Genomic DNA, 25,046 nt, shown 5'->3' on the forward strand with positions numbered 1-25,046 from the left:
TTGCCCCCCCCTCCCCTCCCCTTCGCCTACTGTATTATTCATTGTAGTGTCACATGGTGTTTGGTTTACATCATCCTTCCTTTCCCGAAGGAGCCATGAAATGGTTAACTCTTGAATCTCTCCTGTCTGGTTTGAATTTATGAGTCTTTTGTTACATGAGGGGTTTCTGGGACATTGTGTTCTCTTATTTTTAAACTCTAACATGCATGTACTATTTTTTAAACACCGACACCTTACTGTCATGTACACAAACACGCTTGCATGTACATTCAGGACCAAATACAAGTGAAACGTACACAACAAAGTATACCTTCACGAGAAAGCCATATCGCATGAGAAATAAAATTGCGGAATTAAAAAAAAAACCCTCCCGGAAACAATGTACAGCGTGACGTTGTCCCCAGTCGGACTGTTTATAGCGGAGTACACGTGTCTGTTGTTGTGTTGGGTCTGGAGCTGTGGCTTCTTTCAACCAGTTTACATAGCCAAAACACACAACATCCGCGGTTTTCTTACATTTCGAAGTCACATTTGAAAAACAATGAATGGGCGATATGGCCGAGGACGAACTTGTTGCGTTCAGGAAACGTTGGAAACAAGAGTTATCGGGTAAACAAGAGGAGCCGCGACTTAACTCTGCCATTCCCCCTTCCTGTCATGATGTTGGTCAGTCAAGCAAAGAAGACTCAAAAAAGGGCTATTTTGAAAACTTTCAAAGTCTCAACAATGCCAGCAGTCCTTCGACAGCAGAAGAGGGCGACTGCACAGAGGGGAGAAGGTTTGTAAGTGGAGGAGGACGGACTGAGGATCAGCCTCAATATGTGTCCATTGCACATAGTTTACTGGATGGGAGGACTAGTCCGCTGTTGGACAGGATTGAGGAGGAGAGAAGCAAGAGGAAGAGACAGTACCACAACATGACTGATGGCTGCAGATCCTCCCTGAAACAGCAGCAGCAGCAGCAGACACAGAGAAAGCTCAAGGATGACAAGGAACTGGTGGATCAACTCATCCAGGATCTGGTAAGAGGAAGTCGATGATGGTGATTGTTGTTCATAATGAATGAGTTCACAGTAGCAAGTCTTTTGCTGTGATTTCTTCTACAGAATGAAGTCAATGACATTCCCTTCTTTGACATTGAGCTGCCATACGAGTTAGCCTTGAAGATCTTCCGATACCTGAACTGCACTGAGCTGGGCAGATGTGCACAGGTGAGCTGCTGCACCTGTCACACCATTTTACACACAAGCTTTACATCAAAGTAAGTAAGGAGGCTACAGTATGATTGGAATGAGACTCAAAAGTAAAAGAAAAGTATCCTGTTTACCAAACAATGGATTTGTAGACAGTCCTTGCCACCTCAGTCTTCAGACCACGCTTCAGGCCGATATAAAACTAAATGTTCAATTGTTTTTGTTTTTTTAACTTAATCCTAATTGCTTTTATTTAAAACAAACACTGCAGTTATGACATCATCAGTCTTCAAACACATATTTAATAAACAAATCTTACAAGAATTAATTATATACATTTCACTCATGCAGCTGTTCTGGTTAGGGTAAAGATAAACAGTGCTTTGGTTCACTCTCAGGGGTCACAAACCAAAATAAATTAATAAATAAAGAATTAGAAAGTGAGACAAACTATTTCAAGATTGCGCCGGTTAGTTGTTGTCGAATTTAGCTTTAGTCCGAGTGTAGTTCCTGTACGTACAAGGGAATAATCTGAGATGACCGAAGCTTGCAGCACATCTGTCCTCGCTTCATGACTGAGAAAAAGGTTTCATCTCTGCACACGTCACGTAGGTGCAGCGGGGCGGTGCAAAAGAAGCAGACTGAGGAACAAGGTTTGCCCACACACTCGTTCAAGTGCCACAAAAAAGTGTGTTATTCCATCACAATCCCTGATGATCACTGTGAAGGCATATACAGTTGTTTTGACAGTTGAGCGAGTGTGCAGGCATACCTTCCTCCTCACTTAGTGACTGACTAGACGTCTTTACATGTAAGAAAGTGAGAGACTTAAAAACTGTAAAGTAGCCTACTTGCTCCCTTACTGATTTTTTCCCTTTTTTTATTTCTCATGCTTTTGTAGAGTGGCCACACTTAACTTACTGATTTCAGCTTTTACAGCTTGTGGTTGAAGTCCTTACAGCTACCTTGCACTTGCAGAACTGCTGAGGCAAGCTGTATCCGGCCTTATTTGACCCAAATGGGTATAGATTAGTAAATTACACTCTGTCTGGCAGGACTACGGCACATGGTGCATATGTCCATTTGGCAGTCAGCCGGGCTCATTAAGCACAGATAAATCAAGTGATGCAAGCTGGTAATGTATGCTGACTCAATCCGCTGTAACACAGTCCAGTCTCCTCCCAGGTGAGCAGGGCATGGAGAGTCCTAGCAGAGGACTCTGTTCTGTGGTTCAGGATGTGCACAAAGGCAGGTTTTCACCAGGAGGCCAGCGTGTCCGACTCCCCCTGCTGGAAGAGCACGCTGCGAGACTGCAGGAACTCAGCCAAGACTGTGTGCTCGAACTGGAAGGTGAGCCTCTGCTGTCTCATCGTGGAGATTCAGAAAAGTCGTTTTCAACCAAATCAAAATAACTGCTAAATGTTTCTTCACAGTCTACCATCCAAATAAAAATATCTATCAATTCATTAGTTTTTTCAGTGGGGCTATATTTTTATTTGCATGAATCAAGGGGAAAAAAAGAGCAAGCAGTGTCTGTACATGTCATTTTTGTAATGTATAGTTTGAATCTATTAAAATGTTGTGCATACACATTTGATCATTATATGACTTTAAATACTGTAGTCCTTCCTGCGTGTTAGATAGTGACATGTTTTTTTTGTATTTTCTGTCCAGAACCGAGTGGGATCCATCAGCCAGCTGCAGTTCGAGCTGGGGAAGGTGCTGTGTGACGTCAGCTCCTGTGACAACTTTGTCTTGGCTGGGTGAGTTTTGAAGCTCACCTCTGACAGCAGATGTTCGTCCTCTCACATAAGGAGGCTCACACTAGTACAACAACTGTGTGCTTCGTGAAAACACACGACATTCAGTTAATGGATGTAATTAATCACTGATTTGTTGGACTAGCGATCGACAGCTGAACTTAACTCAACGTCTGGATTTCTTGAGGATGATCAAGTTTACAGTCTATGAGAACGACGTGTTTAGCAGCAGTAAAAGGTTTATTTATTTATGGGGGTTTTTATGCATGCATACAGGTTTCGATCCACGATTAGTTCTTTAATTCTGTCCCTGGTGAGGCTTCACACAGAACTTTGGTAAGAGGGCAACAATAATAACTTTTAGGATGAGAGAGCTGCTACTTACAGAATGTAAGAGACAAACTGACACTAAAGTTGTTGTTTGAATTTTATTTGGTTGACAAAAACATTTTGTGCTGCTTCTTAAAAACTTAACAGCACTATACAGAGAGATGTTACTCTCACTTTTATTCTTCCAAGGAAAATCGATAGAATTCAGCAAATAGTTTCAAACCCTCTCTTAAAGTGGGTAAGAAAAGAGCAGCATTTGTAAACATGGTTTCAGACCTGTCTTTAAATGGACTGGTGGTTCTCAATTGGTTGGCCGGAACCAAAACTGTGTTTCGGTGGGTCGCAGATGGAGTGTGCCTGGAAGAAATAGGCTGTCAAACAGTCTATGAAGAGCTTTTTTTGTTTCTTTCAGTTTCTATTTTCCATCACGCCTCGTACCCTCTGAGGTCCAAACTGAATTGTTCTTTAAATACCGGTAAATCTGATTTGAATGAAAAAATAAAATCAGTTTGGCTCCTGATGGAGTAGTTGGTGGTGCCTGAGGCACGACCAGTTGAGAACCACTGACTTTGAGAGTTGTTGAGGAAGACCAAAGCGACTTTTTTTTTTCCTATCAAAGACTATGAGCAAATCAATCCTTTACAGGCGAAAGTAGAAACAACAGAAGGTTCAACGTTTAAAAGATGATCGCATTAGAAACATTTTGTAGCATATGGGAATCAATATTGATAGAAACGTTGTTTGTATTTTATTGGGTTTAAAATCTCAGCTCATTTCAAATCAATATACTAAATTCTTCATCATCATCATCATCATCACCACTTATCGCTCATCATCATAAAACAGGTGTCTCTCTCCTTGTGGCCCTGATTAGTGGAACCTTGAGCACTTGTTTGTGTTGTTTTAAATAGTTGTCTCCTGTTTTGTAAGGTGTGTGTGTGTGTGACGATTGGACGTCACTATCTTGCTGGCTGCAAAAACAATTGCGCCTTCGAGTACAAATAAAGCATCCTGAACGTGAACGGACGGCGGTAGTGAGACGAGGGATGAGGACATAGATCGCAGCTTAAACAAATCTCGCCTAGAAACAACTGAGACACTGATGTATTGTGATGAACCACAGGAGCTGGTTTAACAGTCCATGAGGATTTGTGCAGTCTCAAGAGAGCGATGTGATTAGATTCCCTTCAGTCCTGCTGTGTCTCATCGGAGATGACGACTGTGTGTTTTTATCTCGTCAGGTGAGCAGACATAGTGTGCCGAAATAAAACAGTCCAGATGTGAAAAAGTTTCTTAATGCGGATAAAATCCTCTTAAATCCTCATTTTATTACCTTGCCTATTAACGATTTCACAGCATCAATATTTTTCCCATTATTTGTACTTAAAAGGCCATTTAGGTAAGTGAAAGTCCTTGAATTTTGTTAGCGGGAAAAGAATCAATAGTCATGAAGAGAAATCGAAAGTGATACAATTGCCTCCACGAAATCTTGTTAGAAAAGCGCTTGAGTCAGATTTGGCGTTTCAAGGCACCACGAGACATCGTTTCATCAAGCCAACAACATCTCGGAGTCAAACAGAGACATGAAAGGCCAAATCTGCCCAAACACACACACGTGCAGCTCTTAGTTTGAAAGTTTCCTACGTGTAAAAAGTTTGGACACATTTCTTGGACAACGTTCAGTTGATGTACCAATTCAATGAAAGTGTGTTTTCCTATTATTGATTGCCTGCCAAGTGCACACACATACACACACACACACACACACACACACACACACACACACACACACACACACACAAGCAGACACGCACATGTACACCCTCTTTCACGCTCACTGTCACTCTGTCACACACTGTGGCTGTGAGGCGGGCACTTGCTCAGACATGATGGTATCTGTGGAGGTGGGAACTCTGACTCTGTTCGCCGTCTGCCACGGTGAGAACTTGTTGACTCGGGATAAGAGTGAAGTCAACAGAGCTGAAGCTTTGTCGAAAGAGAGGGGACCACTTTGTTGTTACTTGAGAATGAGAGGTAAAGGCAGCGCTCTGTTTGTTCAGGGCTACAAAACATAGGAAGAGTTGGAGAGTGTTTCAAGATCCATAAACCTTTAAAAAAAAATAAAGATTTTTATGGGCTTTTTATGCCTTTATTAGAGAGACACAGTATGACAGTGGATAGAGTCTAAAATGAAGGGGAGAGACACGCGGGAAAAGAACCCACAAGTTGAATTTGAACCTGGGCTGTCCGCTTGGAAATGGTGCGCGAAAACAAACAAACTGGCCACCAGCGCCTCAAGATCCAAACTTCTGAATCAGAAGTTCTGAAGCATTTGTGTAGTTGTTAACTTAATGATGACTGAGGCGAACCTCTCTTGATCTCCCCTTTGGTTGGATTTTGTAAGCAGTCTTGGCGCAGGAAGGGCCTTCTCAATTACACAGATGGAAGTCAGTAGACACAGTGAAACAGCAAAGCTTTCAGTTTATTGAATCACAAAAGAAGTCTTCGGCTAGTGACAGAATGACAGTTTGAATGCTTTCAAGGTTTAAGAAAAATATTTTTTTGCCTTAATATAGGGCAAATAAGTCTTTCTTCATTGATTAATCTATTTATTCATCAATTCATCAACCAATGATTCTGTCTGTCAAAAGGCGGTGTTGTAAAGCTAAATACCACACACACATTGACCCAATAAAACACATCATACACCTTACCAAAGTCAAAATGTGTCATTTACAGAAAAACATAATCATTAAAGATCAACTCAGAATCTAATTCAACAAGCAAACACACAATCTGTCGACCGACAGGCACAGCTGTGGCCTCTCTCCATCTCAACGCAGCACTGGACTTTTAAAAAGTGAAGCCCGGTGCGCCTCCTTAGGCCGTCAGGAGTTTCACCTGGGCAGAGCTGAAGACAAAAGGGGAGGGGAGAAGGGACAAAAAGGAAGGAAAGGGGTCGCCGGTGGCGCAGCGGCAGTGTGCGCGACCCCACGTATTGAGGCTCAGTCCTCGCGCGCGGGCGGCCCGGGTTTGCGTCCAGCCTGTGGCCCATTTCCCGCATGTCTCTCCCCACTCTCTCTCCCCCTTTCCGACTCTATCCACTGTCCTCCCTCTACAATAAAGGCAAAAAAGGCCAAAAACAAATCTTTAAAAAAAAAAAAAAAAAAAAAGGAAGGAAACACAGAGGCGTCCACAATGACCCTAAAACGTCCAAAAATGGCAAAAACAGACGATGCTATTGTTGCAAATCCTCAGGTGACAAGTTTTCCCTGCACAACAGTGCTGAAAGATATCAGCTTTACTTTCCAATGAAACATATTATGTTTTTTTTTTCTGACTTTTAATTGTGTACTTTTGAATTGATTATTTAAGGTCAGACAAACAACAAATCTTCTCGTCGGTCTCAGACTGATTGTGAACTCACTAATTTAGGAGATATGTTTTTATGTATAGGAGCAAGATTAAAGATATGTATGACACTTTATCATCGTCGTGAGGGAGAAAACTAAGATGTCGATTTGTACTCTAAATCTGGAGGCCGACTGTACAGTGAATGTCTTGGTAGCGTAACCTTCACATCCCGCTGTTGTGACAAGTTTCAGGGGTGAAATGTGCCACGTTTGTTCCGCCCAAACAACACCCCTGTAATCCTGGAAAGATCACGCAACAAAGACTTTTGAAAACAAAATAACAAGTCGGGAAACGTGTGAGAGGGGAAATGATTCAGTGGTGAGAAGGTGACGTCAGGTGTTCTCGGGAAAAAAAACAAAAAAAAAACAAAACATGAAGTTCACTGAGTGCAACGTAGAACAGTCGCCACATTCCTTCTCCAAAATGGTTCCTGTTTGATGAGCACTGTGCTCGTTTGTATGTCAGGTACACGTCTGGTGATGTGAGGCTGTGGGACACTCTGCACTGGGACTCGACGGCCTCTTACCTGAAGAACAACGGCCTGTCAGCTAACTCTGAACCCAGACCTTTCGTTAGTCGTGTGCAGGTCAATAGCACAGTGGCTGCTGCTGCGTACCAAGACGGTGAGCACTTCACCTTACATCCTCAGGGAATTCTCTGCTTTCAAATCATTTATAATCAGTGTGAACTACAGAGAACTAACAAAACTGAGCTTCGTCACAGGTTGTGTGGACCTATGGAGCATAGAGACAGGCGGGGAACCCATCCACCACTACCAGACCCCAGAGAGGATCCAGGTCCTGGCCCTGAGCTCTGATAGCCCCGTCCTGAGCTCAGCAGCCGGGCCTGGCGTTCGACTGGATGCTGCTGATGATCACGGCTACTGGAGGACACTCTGCCAGACTCAGCTACCCAAGGCTGTAGGTTAAACGCTTTGATACCCTGAAACACACCATCCTGATGTGTTCAAATACATGACGAACTGTGAGTTGATGTAGCTGGAAATGGTTTTTTTTTGGGGGGGGTCACAGGTGGAGAGCCTGGTCGTGGTACCAGGCAGGGGGCAGCAGCGCCCGCTTGCAGCCCTGTCAGCAGGAGATGCCGTGTACCTGTTGGACCCCCGTGAGGACGAGCCACAGACGCTCCACTCAGTCTACGATCACCCTGTTACCTGCCTGGATGCGTCAGACTCCCAGGTTGCATTTGGAGTGAAAAGCACAGGATGGGCAATGCACGGAGGAGGAAACAAGGTGAGTTCAGTCTCTCTGTCCACTCACTGTTGATAAACATGAACGGTTAAAAAGCAGCTATGAGCGTGGAATTCAGCACATTTCGGGGTGTTTGAAACTTGTAGCAACAGCACATGTTTAAAACACAATCATATAAAAACCTTTATATGACTTTGAGTCTGGCATACTAACGTTTGAGAATGGGGCCCTTTTCAAAAACAAACAAGCATAAAAACATTTTTCCAGTGGTGCAGAGGTTAGCTGTTGCTCACCACTAAATTGCTCCTAGTTTTGAATCCCGCTGTAGGCCAGGAGCCTTTCTGTGTGAAGTTTACATGGCTTCCTCATACTTGTGTGGGTTCTCTCTGGCTTCCTCACACACTCCAAACACCCGCTTGTTAGGTGAACAGGGGACTGTGAATCGCCCATAAGTGTTGGTGTGAGCATAAAAAGTTTGCGTTGTGTTACAACCAAAGTTAACCATTAACATTTCCTTCAGAAAATGTGAAAAAAAGTTCAATTATTCTGATGCTCAGTGTTTGAAATTATGACCTTGTGATGTTGTCAAACAGCTCTCTGTTTCGTCCAGACTGGTGGAGCCGGATCAAGGTGTCCTTTGGTTCTTGATTTTAAGATAAAATCTCCTAAAAAGGGAACCGAGACGTGGCTCATAGTTACTATTAAAAGAGTCTCCACTTGATGAGACGTGCTCTCAAAATTAGCTTATGAATATTAGAAGCGAAATGAACAAGATAGAAAAATAATATTATTGATCAAAAACACATTCATGGGTTTCAGCTCATATCGCCTCTACTGCCACACATACGACTTTTCTCAGTGTGAAGCACACATTTATTATCCACATCCAGTCTGGTCTACACTTGAATCTGATCTGTTTTTAAATTGCAGAATGTCAAAGCCCATTCTCTGCGTACACCTTTCATCTGTGTAAATGTAGACAGTGTGATCACTATTACTCTGTGTCCCTTCAGACCACTTGACTCCCCTCAGAGATGAATGTGATATACCTGGAGGGGGTTTGTTTATAGTACACGAGCTCTCCTCAGTAGGCACAAGCCCTCATTGGACCTCGCTCCTAATTGCTCCAGCCTATAAGGGTGCTTTGATAAACTGCTGTCCCCCCAGCTGCCTCTGTTTGCTTCTAATAATATTGTGTTGTAATGACCCTGTGCTCCTAATTGACTCTTAAGCCTTGACTCAGAACATACACAGAGCCAGGAGACGAACTATTCTGCTGGGATCAGGAGGCAGATATAGAGCGAGCAACATGCTTTCAAGTTCACTTCAGTTAGCTGTTGTTTTTTGAATCAATAATTGTAGTACAACTAATTATAATTAGATACAAAAAACTCAGATGTTAGTTGCCATAGAGACTGGACATCTGCTAGATTTAAAAACAGCAAGCACTCCCCCGATCATATTGTGTGTTCGCAGCACTCTGCTTGTGATTGACAGGTTTTTGGCAAAGCTTCTTCACTGACATCATCCCCTTTAAGAAAAAAGAAAAAAAGAACAAGAGGGATTTAGGAACAGCACTAAAGCACCACATAGTGGAGCAGCCTGAGAGCAGCAGAGAGGATAGATAGATAATACATTTATATATGATCACATTGAAGATATGAAGAAGTACTAACATTATATTTACAGAGGACCAATCAGCATGAAGGCTTGTTTGTGCAACATTAAATGTGATAAATTAGGCTCCAGAAAGATAGAAAAAATTGTATTTTATCATTAATAAAACAAAAATCTTCTTCCCATTCGATCTTAGGGTTAGGGTTATTATTTGCAGTTAATTTTTTTTTTTTTGATGTTTTTGTCTCATGTAGTGAAGTGTGATAATGAGTAGGTACAGTCAGTAAAATTTGTGGGGGGAAAAAAACCAAAGCATGCAAAAAAAAGTTTGTATTTATTGATTACTCTTGAAAAAGATTTCTAGATGTTCTTGGAGTTTGTTTTTTTCACTACAGTTGCTGTTGTTAAAGTCTGATATCAAAAATACTTTTGAGCTTTTCTAAACAAAGCTGACTTTGCAAATAGCTACTGATGTTGTAACATAAATGTGCGGTGAAGATGGAAATGAAAGATGTTGAATTTATAACCACAGCTCCTCCAAATGCGTCTGAGCTGAGTACTAATATTTCCAAAGTAAAAGATCAAACCTGTAGGTCGTGTTTGATTTATTTATTTTCCGTACTTAAGCACAGACAGCCTCACAGATGTTCCCGTTTGCCATGGTCGACTTTGCAAAGTCAATACTAGTGCAGAACTTTTACTAATTAGAATGTTTCACAAACGTAATTAACCTTCTGTCACTCCTCTAACAGCAGTTTTCAAAAACTGCGAGGAAGACAAAGCGCTCACCGGCTGCCACTTTTAAAAAAAAAAAAATGTATTCCATACTTAGTCAGAAAACACATGCTAAATTAAAATCTGTCAAATTCCATGGAGGTGGCATCCAAGGAAGTCGTCTCACACCTTTTAACTTCACATGAAGACGTTTTCATTTACAACATGTTGGCGTGCATGAAAAAAAAAAAGCAGGTTGTTATTTTTGATGCGTGAACCAGAAACCTCAGAGCTAATCGGTGAGTTTGATGCCGTTTTGTTTCAAACTCTGAAAGGTTAAAGTCCTAAAGTAGCTTTGTTCTCACTGTGAGGCATTCTTCATCATATTTTTGGCATCGTTATGATTGAGCTGATCGCTTTGTCTTTTTTAGTGTGTGCGTGTGTGTGTGTGGTCACAGCCAGTCTCCAGATCCTCATTACTACGTGCCACCCTCTTGCCAGTGGACTGGGGGGCACCCAGGCAGACTCCCAGCTCGTGGCTGGGCATTTCATACAAGCTGGCATGTCCACTGGCAATCTATCAGTCTGCTGCTGTCCATCGTCCACAGAGCGCGAGTGCCGTCTTAGAAGCTGTCAGCCTCTCACTGCCTCGAGTTGACAGGGCTGGTCTAATGCTTCAAGGCTGAATTCAAGTTCTGATGTTTTGTCTGTTTGTATGTAGACTCAATAGATACACATAGACAACAGGGCATGAATAGAAGTAGTGATACACAGTAATTCATTCGGTCAATTTTAGTCACCCTAACATGAACATAGTGCTAACTGAGAGTAAAAAGAGGAATTCAACTCTTTGAACATGCATCTAATACACAACTGGACAATAAGAACTCGATTTAAGGTTTGAATTGTTTCTTCTAGTAAATATAATTACATGTGTAAATGGCAAAGAAATGAAGATAAAAAAGTTTTGCATTCAGTCATAAAATGTTACCTAAGCAAATTGAATGTCCTTTTCAGGATCAGTAAAGTAACTTGGATTTTTTTTTTTGATGTTAAAATCTAAGCTGTTAACTCTTAGTCTTTAAAAGTGCACAATGCAGTTTCAGGGTGCAGTAAAAGTACTGATGATAATACTGGGTGGCACAGACGTGACGCCCCACTGCCACTCTATAGGGAGTAAACAAAAGGGGCAGAATGTGAACTACGGGAGCAAAGTCAAAGAGGACATCTTGATCTTAGTTACTGAAAATCTTCATTTTCCAAAAAACGGTTTTAAAGATCAAATTTCTCTAACACCAAGCCCTCCCCCAAAGCACAGTTGGTGATTTCAATCATCTAACTCACATTTAATAGAGAATAAGTAACAAAATCTACACATCAGAGTTGAAGAGAAGAAGACATCATGCTTTGAAAAGCATGGAGTCAAAGCCTACAGGTGGATGCTGTGATAGAGGAGAGGTTACTAATAATCTGTATTACGACAGAGGTTCAGCAGGAGCGCAGCGCAATAACAGCACATGGGATATCAGCAAATGGACAGTGCAGGGTTTAATGTAAGGACAACTGGACATGCCGGTCAGATGGAAATATTACCAAGCATCTACATATTCCCCATGGTACTATAGACTCATGCAATATAACCATTTCTTTAAAGTTGTGCTATGTCTTCTTGAAAACTTTTACGGTGAGCTGAATTTGTCATGTCAGAGTTGCAGCATGTTTGCGATTCCTTCCTGAACAAGCTTGCAAACTTAGTTTAATCTCAGGCTCCAAATTCTCATCGCACACAACCTTATACAGATTAAAAACACAGTATTTGTTGATTGAGCCATGTGGCTGTCCTTTTCAAACTGCGTTCTGTCCTGTTAGATGAGCTGGAATTAAAAGCCCTTGTTCCAGGTCCAGTGAGCTAATCTGTGTTTGTTCACATGGTGAGTAAACCCAGCGTGGCTCTGAATCCAGTTTTGGTTCAGATGTTGGTGTTTATATAAGACACAGACAGAGAATCATTGGTGAGTAAAAAAAACAAAACCTGCAGATTTCATTCAAACTGCAGAACTCATTTAATTTCTTAAAGTTTCTCTTTTGAATTGATGAAGCAGTGAACCCGGCTGGTTCTGCTGCTCGGAGACATTTAACCCTTTATGACGCATGGTTTTCATTCCTAAAGATTGGTATTCAATTCTAAGAAAATCCAAACAATCACATCAGGAAAGAAAACCTGATTAAAGGAACTACATTTTATTTATCGCTAAATGAAATATTTATTGTCGCTTTATAAATCACATGCTTTGGGTTTTGACAAAGAAGCTAATTCAAGACATCATTTTTGGCTCTTGGAAACATGAGATGGCCATCTTTAACCACTTTCTGACATCATATTGCTCGGAACAATGGATCCATTTATTGTACGTGTCATATTCGCCCCACTGTACCAGCAGCAGCGACATAAATGGACTTTTCCAAAAAAAAAAAAAAAAAGCAGCAATAATTGCCAAATGTGTCGTCTTTTTAAAAGCAGAGAGAGTACTGACATTAACATCCCAGTGCAAGCAGCCATTAGAGATTCTTTTGTGTGCAAGCCTCACCGGGGATCCAGCAAGTGCATTAACCTAACAGCTCTTCCATAGTCTTCCTCATGATTATTCTTCCTCCAAACGGACTGCTACAGTCTGTAAACAGGCCCCAACTATCAGCACAAAGCAGCCCTGAGCGGCACTTCTTCTTTTTAGTGCGAGGAAAAAAAATCTTCCTGACACAGTAATGATTCATGAACAACAGCCTGCTGAACCTCATTTCTGCATCCCTCCCCCCAATCCACCCAATCCCCCCCCGCCCCGCCCCTTCTCCACTGTCCAAATCCTATCAAGCTGTCATTTCAGAGTCCGTTGTGATTTAGGTTTCGCCCCTGGGTGGTGCACAATTAAAGCTCTGCTTGGCCCAAATAAGGGACACACAAAAAAAACTGCTGGCAATCTCCTTAAGGCTTACATCATGCCTCTGCCCCCCCCCCCAAACTTCTTTATCTCTGCCGCTGTCTCTCCATCTCGCTCTCTTTCTGTCTCTCCTACCTTCTGTCTCTTCCTGCATCCCTCCTTCTGTTTAATTTCTTTATCGTTTTAATTATTCAAAGTCAATTTTGCCTGGCGGTTATCCTGTTTGTTCAGTCTCGTTTGGATGAGAAAACACCAGCCTCTAATTGACCAATTAGGCCAGCTCCAAATGACATCATTTTAAGTTGAGTGAAGAAAGTTTGGTGCAGCGATGGAGCCCGAAGGCGGTGGTCTTCATATCTGTCTGTAACTGAAGAATGCCCCAAGGCTGATTTTTCTCCCCATTCGTATCTAACTCTTAAATGCTGCTTTGCTTTTAATTAACTGGCAAAGAATCCCGGTGAGCTGTGTTCAAATAATTCTGCAGTCATTTAGAACTGGAGGAAGAAGATCGCAGTCGGATGAAATCACAAACAAGGTTTTGTACAAGAGCGTTCACAGAGCAACAGGCAGGTCCGTTACAAAGTGATCACTCTGATAGATGCTCATTTATACCCTCCTGCACTTAACAGGAAGCATTCACAGAGAAGGAAGTGATAACAATGAGTGACTACTCAATACCTGTCACAGAATAACACAGAGGGTAACAGGTCACATTTAAACAGTTACATTGAACGTTCCTGTGTAAGACTTCACATCTCTCTTCATCGAGTACAACATTTCCATCACAAGCTCACCTTGTCTTTGGTATGATACGTGATGTGGAGCTAAGCCAGTTACATTCCCTCCAAGAATGTTTGAGTGCAGTGTGCAGAGAATGAGCAGGGTTGACATTTGCAGTCCCCAGTTATGCAGATATCTTGTTGTATTATTAGTATGACCGTCTTGAAATATATGTATCATGTAGAGTGGCGTTCTCGTGTTGATATCATTGTTGCGAGCCGTGTGTCGTCACCCTTCTGTGAGCTATGATAGCATTTCTGTTTGTCCTCTCTTTAGATTTTTATGTAGCCAATAAAAATGTTAATCAGTGAGGAAATGTTAGTCAGTCTACTAACAATGCACATAGCACTTCATATTATTATTACTCATTAATAAGCCTTTAGTATTAATTCGGTGCATTGCTTTGGTGTAGCTCTCCTGTGTCAGGTGTTGTTCTCCTTGTGTATATGTTGTGTTATTAAGTGTGTTTAATGGTTTTCAATGGGCCACCTGTTTTGAATGTATGACTTGTTGTTTTGAATGACTTATATTTGCACACCAGGTGAAAAGTAGACAACACAGTAATCTATTCTATTCAGGTTAATTTGAGGATAACTCAGATTGTATTTATGAACTGGTGTCTTGTTTTTTACACAACTGTTTTCAGAGCTCAGATTTCAATGGAGTATAAGATGTGGAAATATCTACTCGCACGCATCGTCCATGTGTTTGCAGCCTTGAAGTTGGTGCGTTTGTGTAACGGGGTGGATCTGCCTTCATCCGTGTTAACAAGTTTGACATGGTGGTGACTTGTCAAACGCGGCACGTTATGGTTGATGAAGGGAACATTATGATGTACGGAAGAGAACGAGAACTCATGGGGAAAAAAATGACTGACGTAACAAATCTAATTAGAAGCAGAAATCCTTCTTTTTTTTTTTTTCTTAAACACTGGAAAAAATGTAAAAAAAAAAAAAGTTCTAATATACGCTGTATGCTCAGAGTATTGCTATCAAAATATACACTGATGAAAAAAGTACCCGCTTATAGAACAGTCATCTTATTTTAAGAACCTAAATTAGTTGGACAAGTTGAAGTACATTTGGTTGCAATCCTTCTAACAGATGTCTGACATTTGTTCTTGTAACAGTCTTGGTGAATGTTGTGCTGATTGAAGTTAGACTGAATTACAGGAACTGATGTTCATGTGTTTCAGATCCACGTCTACAGCCTTGAAACGGGCAAACCGCTGGCCAGCGTGGGCAACTCACTTGGAGATTTCTCCTGCATCAACCTGAGAGACAGCCCTCCTCACCTGCTGGTCTGTGGAAACAAAGACAGGAGGTAAAACAAACTCTGACACCAATGAGGAACAAGTCAAAACACACAAAACTGATAAGACGGTACCTATTATTTCAAACATCGCAGAGGGTTGAAACCGAGCCAGGAACTGAAGTTTTTCCTCCAGGGAGAAGTAAAAGACAGGTGTTTGCGGAGTGTTCAAGAAGACCAGGCTCTATTCAATCACTGCATCTTTCACACTTTTCAGTCTCGTTCAGAGAGCTGCTAAATCTGTTGTGAAAAAAAAGAAAAAGAAAAAAGAAATACTTAGACGTGAGGTGTTCTTTGTGCTGAATGGAGATGTCTTTCCGTCCGTCTCTTCTATTACCTGGGAAACTGAACAAGAAAGACATCTGGCCACGCATGCATGCATTTGCACGAGCTTGCCACATCCCTAACCTGGCTCTCCAGATGAGGAAAAGAAGCATAAAAGAGCCATTCTCATCTATTCTGCACTTGTTAGCAGCTGCCGCGGAGCACAAGCTGGCAGGGAGACAAAAATCTCTGGTGCTTCCTCGTCCAAAGCTGCCCCTGCTGTTTCTATTCAGCACCAAATCCATCTGGCTGTTAAGTGGTTGGCTAAAAGGGAAAGATGGACCGTATCATATTGTTAAGGCTCTGTCTTCTTCTTTGAAACTTTGCTCTTAGCAACCATCAAAGATTCACAAATGTTCGGTCAAGTGGATGCAGAAAATGTTCAGCGTTGTTTTGGTTGAAGAATTGAAAAATTTCACCCTGCCAGAAAATGTGGGAGTTTGGTCCAATTTCCTTTTACTTTTGTTCTTTGCTCTCTGACAGATGAGTCGTTGTGTTCAGAGTGATGCCACTGTGTGCTCAGGGGATTCAGTGTTCAGTGGAAATGATGGAGACTGAGGGACAGTGGGTGATCTTGGCCCTCTGACAGGGTGGCTTCAATCCAAAGCCTAATGCATCCCTTCCTTTTTGTCCAAATGATTTCTGTCCCTCTGCTTTCTTTGTGAGATCCAGGGAGCAAATGAGGGCTCCTGATAAGGGCAGTTTGGGAGACAGCCACATTTGTGCAAACAGGAGAATACCAAAGTGAATAAAGTAAGAGGAAGAACGAGAGTCACACCTGTGGCTGCTGGTCACTTTAATAATGCAGCACTGAGTCCATTCTAAAGAACACTTTACTGACTTTGTCCTGCCATTACAATACTTCAGCTGTCCTCCAAAGGATTGTAAGTCACACTGTTTTGTTTTTTTTGTTTTTTATCCAGAATGAAATTCCAGTATCTAAATAACTGTTATTGTCAAAATATGTGAGCACACAAGAAATTGGGCTTTAGTGTACATGATCTAAAATGTAAAACAAGGACAGGTTAGAGAAAGGGAGCACAAACATTAAACCCTTAAACTTAAAAAAATCATCTGTTACATAATTACACCTTTAAATAACAATGATTACATTTTTTTATTATGTTCATTTAATAATCATACATCGTATTTCTCAAAGCTATTCTCAAAACTCTTACAGAGTTTAACATTTCAGACTTTGCAGTCTGCAGTCTCCACTGCACTATTGTCTTCTTAAGTCTTATATATGAGTATTATAACATATTTCATTTTATACTGTTAGTACATAGAGAGTACAGTTCACCAAACTCAAAGTCCCTGTGTGTGTATGTAGTTATATATTATATTTTATTGTATTATACCTGGACAATAAAGGGAATTCTGAGCATGACAAATGAAATAAATAAAAGAACAACTCCACCTCAAGAAGAAATCCACTGCAAATGTCTGCTCCAGTCACATAAGTCACACACTTGTTTATAGACTTAGACTTAGACTGAACTTTATTGATTCTTTTGGGATGACTCCCTCAAGGAAATTTGAAAAATAAAAATAAAAATGTAGCAGGTAACAAAAGGTAACAATATAAAGAGTAATATAGCATAAATAATAGAACACTCTTCCGTTGGAAAAAATATACAAAAAATATGCATGGAAGAAGCAGAAAAAAATATACAAAAATATCCAAAAAAAGCACATACAAGTGAAAGTGTCCATGTGTTATTGCACAATGAGGGTAGATGGAAGGACGCTCCAACTCCTACCCCTCTGTCCCGTGTGCTCCAGTCCTCCTCCTCCCAAGTGAGGAGTTGTAGAGCGTGATGGCATGATGGACAAAGGAGTTTTTGAGTCTGTTGGTTCTGCACTTGGGAAGGAGCAGTCTCTCACTGAACCGGCTCCTCTGGTTACTAATGACGGTGTGCAGAGGGTGGCTGGCATTGTCCATAATATCCAGCAGTTTGTCCAGTGTCCTCTTCTCTGCCACCGTCACCAGAGAGTCCAGCTTCATGCCGACCACAGAGCCGGCCCGCCTGATCAGTTTGTCCAGTCTGGATGTGTGCTGTTTGGATATGCTGCCCCCCCAGCATACCACGGTGTAAAAAAGCACGCTGGAAACCACAGACTGGTAAAACATCCCCAGCAGCTTGCTGCAGATGTTAAAGGACCGCAGTCTCTTTAGGAAGTACATCCTGCTTTGTGTCTTCCCGCACAGGTGGTTGGTGTGTGTTGTCCAGTCCAGTTTATTGTCTATACACTGACAGGAGGAAATTGCAATAATTTACAAAGATAAATATAAACTCCTCTTCTGCAGAATCTCTTAAGAGAATGGAGTCGTATTTGTAGTTCATTATAACTGTTCAATCATGTTGTGGGTTGACCGCATTAGTTGCTTTTTGAGTCTTTATGAGCCTTTGGATGTCTCTCAGGATTCAACTGGTTAAAATTCTGTTTTTTAGACTGGCTTATTTCAGGACTCCATCTACGCTTGATGGTGGAGTAGAGAAAGGCAAGGCTGGTCTTACTCAACAAGTTGTACGTGAACCCTCAGGACTCAGCAAAGTTTGTAAAAACACCTTAAACAGCCTAAATGTTTTATACATGTCGAAGTCATGTGTTCATGTAGAATATGAAACCAGACAACTTGAGCTGACTAGAATCAGACATAATCCTGCGTGTATAATGATTCATGTCTGGTCCTGCAGTAGGAAGCTGCACTTCTCCGAGCATCTCCCACCCTGAGCTGCTACTGATTAATGAAGAGGGGTCTGCCCACTGACAGTTCACTGAAGACCGAGTTGCCTCCAGCAGTAGATTTATGTCTCCCTGCGATCTGCCAGTTATGCTCAGTCCTTATTGTTTAAACGTGTGCTTCAATCACGTCATGCCACAAAACAGACAGAAGTAACTGTGGACAACAAGTCCACGGTGCCTGTTTAGTCATTTAACTACCAACATTTGGAGGCAGAAATTAAATCTGCCTGAGTCCCCAAAGTGGATTTGATTATGGTAATGAGGTCTTGGAGAAGGTTGAGGCTGGATGGAGTCATGTCCTGGATGCTTTCAGCTGCAATAATGCCACAATGACAACAGATGGAGCTGCAGGTCCCCTGGGCTGCTGCTGCTGCTGGTGCTCCTGAAACCCAGGGAGCTCAAACCAGCTCATTCTGCCATGTATCCAGTCAAAGGAAAACTGATTTACACACTCTGATAATAATAAGAATAATAAAGAGAATCATTACAATACTGATGGTGAGGATTGTAATTTAAGGACATTAATAATTAGAGAAGAACGAAAAATCATCAAATTCAGATTATTTATTCATATAAAAACATGCTAAAGGAGTTAAAATAAAAAAATAAACTAATTAAATTAAATTAATTTTACTATTTTTAAAAGTCTTTCCTAAAAAAAGAAATCAATTTTACCAACTTTTAGACACTTTTTTTTTTTTCTTGCTCTTATATAAACCCAATATCTGTTGTGTTGGGGCTGTTAAACAATGCCTTTTTTAATCACGGTTCATGTTAAAGGTTAATTGCATTGTTTGAAAGTACATTATTTCACCTTTTAAATGTAAAAATAGTTGGGCTTTTATTTTGAATTCTACAGCTGAGAGTACTTAACTTGCTGTTTGAATTCAACCATCCTTTTATTTTTGAAATAAATTAAGAACCTTTTGGTAGTTTGAAGGTTGTGACAGTATCTTAACTACTTAGAATTGTTATGTATCAAAGTCTAAATAAAAACAGCTGAAAATAACAGCTTAGCAGCTTTATAAAGTGAACGGAGACATTCAGAGACGCAGCAGACCGTGTTGTTGCTTTCTATCACTGTGATACAGGAAGACACTGCAGAGGCTTACCAACGGTGCCCCTAAAGGGACAAAATAACATGCGACTACTCACAAAAAAAAAAAAAAAAAGAATACATATATTTCAGACCTTAATGCATTATGATTAATTACCAGGTAATGCTGACAGCCCTTAATAATTAATATTATTAAACTCTTTTTATAATCCCACTAGGATCGACTGACCTGGGTCTGTTTTTTTTTTAATTATTAAGACAAATTTACAAAAACATATGACAAAGAGGGATTTAAAAGTGAAACCTACAAACAGTCTGACAAACTTGATCAAACAGGACGATCAGTATGTTGAGAAGAGAAAAGGTACATACACGTGTTGTTATTCTACGTACGAGCTTTCTTCTTCATTCTCCTGAGTCGACTTTTAAAGCCTCTGTTGGTTTATCACACATTAGTCCATCTGCATCTGAATTTTTTTTATATATGGTTGTGGTTAGTGGTCCCAGGATGTTCACAGCTCTCAGTTCTCAAATTAAAGGCTATATTATGTTATAAGTGGGTGTGGGGTCATTTTGGTGAATCCTCGTGGCAAATAAAGCTGGAGCTAAGCTTTAAGCACATATGCTTCAGTTTGTATTTGGACTCTTGGCTTGAATGTTGCAAAAGTTCCTCCAAATGTGAGAATAGTGTCCTTTTGTCCACTGATGAAAGCTTTCTTTGACTGACTGTACTCCCTCTGTGTAGCGGCCTTGGAGTACTCCTCCTCTGTAAACAGGAAGAAAAATCCAAAGTTACCACGCTTCGCTGGAAGTCACCGAGTACTATTGTACTCAGTTTGTTTACTTGTCTTTTATTGGAACTACAACTCGAGTGTTATTCAAAATCAACTGTAAATATATCACTTTTTCAGTTTTTTTATATATCTGACTGACTGACACGCACACACACACACACACACACACACACACACACACACACACACACACACACACACACACACACACACACACACACACACACACACACACACACACACACACACACACACACACACACACACACACACACACACACACACACACACACACACACACACACACACACACACACACACACACACACACACACACACACACACACACACACACACACACACACCTTGTCTTTATTTCTCAGGTGACCTTCCTCATTTTTATGATGTTGCTCAATAAACGTGTCTTATCCTCATCTTGGCTCTGATTCAGGGTGCGGGTGTTTGACCTACGAGCTGGCTCATCCGTGGCGTCCCTGTACGCCCACCACCTGGGTGTGACCTCGGTGCAGGCGGATGACTGGAAGATCGTGAGCGGCGGAGGGGAGGGGTTGGTGTGTGTGTGGGAGGTGAGGATGGGAGCCAAGCTGTGGGAGATGCACAACAGGTGGGATTTCCTGTCTTCACTCTGATCCTTTTGAGAGGACATTTTAAACTCGCAGCAGCACAGAAAACACGTGAAGCTGAAGGGTGTTACCTCTCACACACTGCAGCTGTGAAGTGTGCCTTTAGGGTTTGCGTTAATTAAGACGCTAACTAAAACACAAAGATGGTGATTGTAGATTTGTTCCTTCTTATTTATGGTGTCTCATTTTTCCAAATTGCAAATAATCCCCCCCCCCCCAAAAAAAAAAAAAATGTTGTTTCACGGTAACAAAGACAGGTCCAAATGAAGGGAAATTGGACTTTTTGCTGTTGTCTCTGATGTTTATTGATTTTCATATAACATTAGAAAACTCTATCGAGTTTGTAACATTTTCACATTTTCTCCTGGAAGCTAGAAGGCCTACATTTTAAAGAAGGATTGTTTGAGTTGAGTTTGAGTTTTTTTGGGGGTTTTTTTAACTGAGGGTGTCATTTTCTTTCTGGGCTGCAGGCATCCTGTGCGCCACGTACGCTTCAACAGCAGCACCCTGGTAACAGCCAACATCCCTGATGACAAGTCACCACGGGGTGCCTGCATCACAGACGACGACCTTACAGCTCACCGCAGGTCACTGATCATCCTCCCACACTCTTCCTCTCTTTTCTTCTCTGTTCTAGAATCCAATGCTTTCTTAAAACCCGTTTTGTGAGGAAATATGTTTTCTATGATGAAATAATTTATCTAGCACTGCGGAACTCCATGGAACGTTATTTTTCAAAAGACTGATTCCATTCTAAGATGTCTTTGATGAGTCATCAGGTCTTTATATGAGGCAACAGCTTTCCAGACAGTCAGTTGAATTTGAACCTTTCAGCAAGCGGCAGCATTAAGAGAGATCACTCAACTATCACCTCAGATCAACATATCTGTTCATCAGAGACGATTTACAAACAACAGCATTTCTTTGTGACTTAAACAACCAGCCAAAGAAAATGCAGCGACCAACCTACCAAGGAAGGAACAACAACACCTTCAGACAGCAGGGTTATGGTCAACACATGGAGCTCGAAAGACTTCATCAAGATGTGAAAAACCTCACCGATCTCCTGGGGAAAGAGAGGCAACACTGCTGTAAGGAGAGGAACGAAAAACTCCTGATCAGCCAAGAGTTGGAGGAGACAAAGCAACATCTGGCAAAGCAGAAAGCCCTCAAGGAAATGTATATAAACCGGGGGAAAGACACCAGGAGAGAGCTGGAGAGGCTCGAAAAGTACAGCAACGAAGAGACCCTCTCTGCGTTTAAGATCGCCCAGAAAGTGAACGACACCACCAGGCAGAGGAAGAAGAAAGATCTTCATGTCGACTACGAGGAGCTCAAGGTGGCATACGTAGTTTGCACCGACAAGTTCACAAAAGAGCTCCAGAGTGAGAAGGAGAAAAATAAGGTCCTTCAAGAAGAACTGGACAGCAGCAAAGTTTCACACCATGAGCTCAAGATCAGGTGCGAAGCCGACATGCTCGCTGCCAAGCAGTTGGTGGAGACGCTTCAGTGCAAGAATGAGCAGCAAGGTCAGGCTCACGCAGAAAGAGTGTCCCGAGACCAGCAGGTGATCTCCACCTTGAAAGCTGAACTGGATGTCCTCGGTCAGAAGGCGAGAGAAGAGATTGCTGTCCTGCAACAGGCTGCTTTTGAGACGGAGAAGATGAACTTTACTGAGCTTGAGGGCCTGAAAACTCAGCTCAGTGATCAGAAAGTCATCAAGGAGCAGTTTGAGGAGATACAAGTGGCTTATAAAACCAGCCAGGACAAGTTTACTGCTGAGCTCCAGAAGGAGAAGGACAACAGCAAGCTTCTCCAAGAACAACTGGAGGAGTTTAGAGCATCCAGCAAAGAGCACAGCCCAATATACCAAACTAATGTAACTGATGTAATGGAGAATTTGAACGCTGAAAAGACGGAGGAAAAGATCAAGACCCTGCAGCAGATGAACATGGAGAGGGAGAGCATCCAGTGTGAAGAAGTGGAGGAGCTGAAAACCCAGATTCAGCTCCTGAACTCACAAAACAAGGACTTCTCAAGTGAACTTGAGGCTCATCTGGAAGATCGCATGCTTCCAACAAAAAAGAGAGCAAGTTGTGAGAAGAAGCAAGGCGAACCTTCATGCACGGAAGAGACTTTCCCCCAAGTCACTGCAGAAGCTCCAGGAAATTCCGGACCTGTGGGACCTACAGAAACTGTAGGAACTTCAGGAGTGACAGAAACTGCAGAGGCTACTGAAGCTGTGGAAACAATGCAGCCTCAAAAGCCAGAGCAGCAGAAGTCCTGGTTTAAGCGAGCCAGGCACTTCCTGGGACTGAGAAAACCTGAGAGTTGGAAGAAAAAGAAAGAACCTTCTTCCCTCTCCCCACGACAATAAACCCCCCCCCCCAATAAACCTTTTTCATTGCTAACATTTTGATTTACCATAATAATTCAAAATGTCGGCTTTGATAAGGTTTATGAAAAAAACATGACATAAAACATCTTCTAGTCATGTCAGAGGGCAGCACTGTGGCCTCACAGGAAGAACCTATTCCGACCAGTGGGAACTCTCTGTGTGGAGTTTGTTTGTCCTCTCCAACCCTTTGTAGGTTTTTTCCTCCGGGACGCTCCGGTTTTCCTACCACATATCCAAAAACATCCATCACAGGTTGAGTTGGCTACTCTTCAGTCTTCATTAAAAAAAAAAAAAAAATAAAAACACAAGAAGCTTTCCAGATAAATGCAGTGAGTTTCTTTGGGCTGAAATATGTGATATTAACGTTTGAATCTATTTGATTCTGGGTGCCACCCTGTGTTTATATGCAAAGTAAACCTTCCTCTGTACATGTTATGATTTGCAGCATGTTTAAGCCGCTGCAGTAACAAATAATAGAAGTGGATTAGTGCAACCCCCACTGATCAATAACCTTGTCACTCCATTCAATATTCTCCACACTTCTTCTCCAATGGAAACATGATTCAATGTCAGAAAACAACCCGACTCCATCATATCATTCTATGTTCTGTTGCAAACAGCAAGAAAATGCCACAGAGACAAAAAAAAGAGACAAAGCTGCTATAAAACTATTCACATTCATATTCATTCAGTCAGTAATGTGGAACTTCCCCACATATTAACACCCCCTCTTTTTTCTAAGCTGACTTTAGAAGGATTGCAAAAAATATGTTTAAAACATTTATATCCCACAGAGAGTGAACTATTTACTGTGTACTTATTAACTAGTACGTATAAGGCCACATTTGGAATCTGATCAAAGCCTTTCAGCAAAATCTAATATGAAAATATTTGCTTTACTGTGAGTTTGTGTTGATTACATTAAACTCAGTGTTATTATTAAGAACAAATGTAAACAACACACATGAAAGAGTAGAAGAAGAAATTAAGCTGCGGAACTCATAAATACGATTCTGACTGGTCAGATATATGAAGCTATAGCTAGCATCTGGTTAGCTTAATTTAGCTTACAACAGACCAAATCTGCTGACCAGAAGTTATTCTGGTCTTAATTTTAAACTGAGCCGGTCACACTACTGCTTCAGTAGCTATATAACAAGTTTTTTTTTTCTTTTTCGCCAAAGTAGCTACAATAATGTTGCTAATAGGATAGTGGTCATGATGATCATCCAATCTTTTCAAGAATCTTTTTTGACAAGCTCTCAAAAGGTGAATCAAGTGAAATCTCTTTGTTTGCTGATCCCGTTTTTCTCCTACAGACATCGGGGAGTGATCTGCCATTATGACTTCTCAGAGGAGGCTTTGTCTCAGGATCACATCCTACCCATCTGCAGGTCCGACTACACAGAGTCACATGGATACAACTACAACATCGGCCTGGCCGTTCCTTACGACAGACTGTCTGGCGCCCATCCGTCTCACTGACACGCAGAACTGCAACCAAACGGACAATAGAAATGTTGACTGGTGATAACTTTCATGCTCCAAACGGAATACTTTTCTTTCTACTCTCCCTTTTGGTATTTTAAACAAATCATGCTGTCAGTGTATGGGTGTTTTTTTTTTTTTATTGTGTTTAAGGTCAATAATGCACAATGATCATTTCAGCTGTGTAAATGATGCACAGTGCACCAAAACAGTAAAATGAGGACATTTTTAAATGACGTTTGGCTTCTTGGATTTGAATCAGTGTTGCTGTTTCACAGCAAGAAAACGTCATATTCCTATCACAACTCCAAAAGAGAACATTCATTG

At 41.4% G+C, this 25,046-nt stretch overlaps 1 protein-coding gene across 1 annotated transcript; it reads left to right on the plus strand.

Annotated features, from left to right (window-relative positions):
- Window positions 1-22: 22 nt before the first annotated feature.
- fbxw8 (F-box and WD repeat domain containing 8) lies at window positions 23-24,951 on the plus strand. Its single transcript, XM_079340211.1, has 11 exons — window positions 23-1,022; window positions 1,107-1,211; window positions 2,379-2,543; window positions 2,868-2,956; window positions 7,163-7,320; window positions 7,421-7,617; window positions 7,729-7,947; window positions 15,148-15,275; window positions 20,641-20,814; window positions 21,304-21,420; window positions 24,551-24,951. The coding sequence occupies exons 1-11, from the start codon at window positions 546-548 to the stop codon at window positions 24,714-24,716; spliced, it is 1,995 nt and encodes a 664-aa protein (XP_079196337.1). The 5' UTR covers window positions 23-545; the 3' UTR covers window positions 24,717-24,951.
- Window positions 24,952-25,046: the final 95 nt, after the last annotated feature.

Source organism: Symphodus melops (assembly GCF_947650265.1).
Source record: "Symphodus melops genome assembly, chromosome: 1".
Classification (NCBI taxonomy): domain Eukaryota; kingdom Metazoa; phylum Chordata; class Actinopteri; order Labriformes; family Labridae; genus Symphodus; species Symphodus melops.

Bases quoted from the DNA above. Each gene is read 5' to 3' on its own strand.
- fbxw8 (XM_079340211.1), top strand. From the start codon at position 546: ATGGGCGATATGGCCGAGGACGAACTTGTTGCGTTCAGGAAACGTTGG. The intron at 7,618-7,728 runs GTAGGTTAAACG...GGGGGGTCACAG, and splicing joins AGACTCAGCTACCCAAGGCT to GTGGAGAGCCTGGTCGTGGT. The intron at 7,948-15,147 runs GTGAGTTCAGTC...CATGTGTTTCAG, and splicing joins TGCACGGAGGAGGAAACAAG to ATCCACGTCTACAGCCTTGA.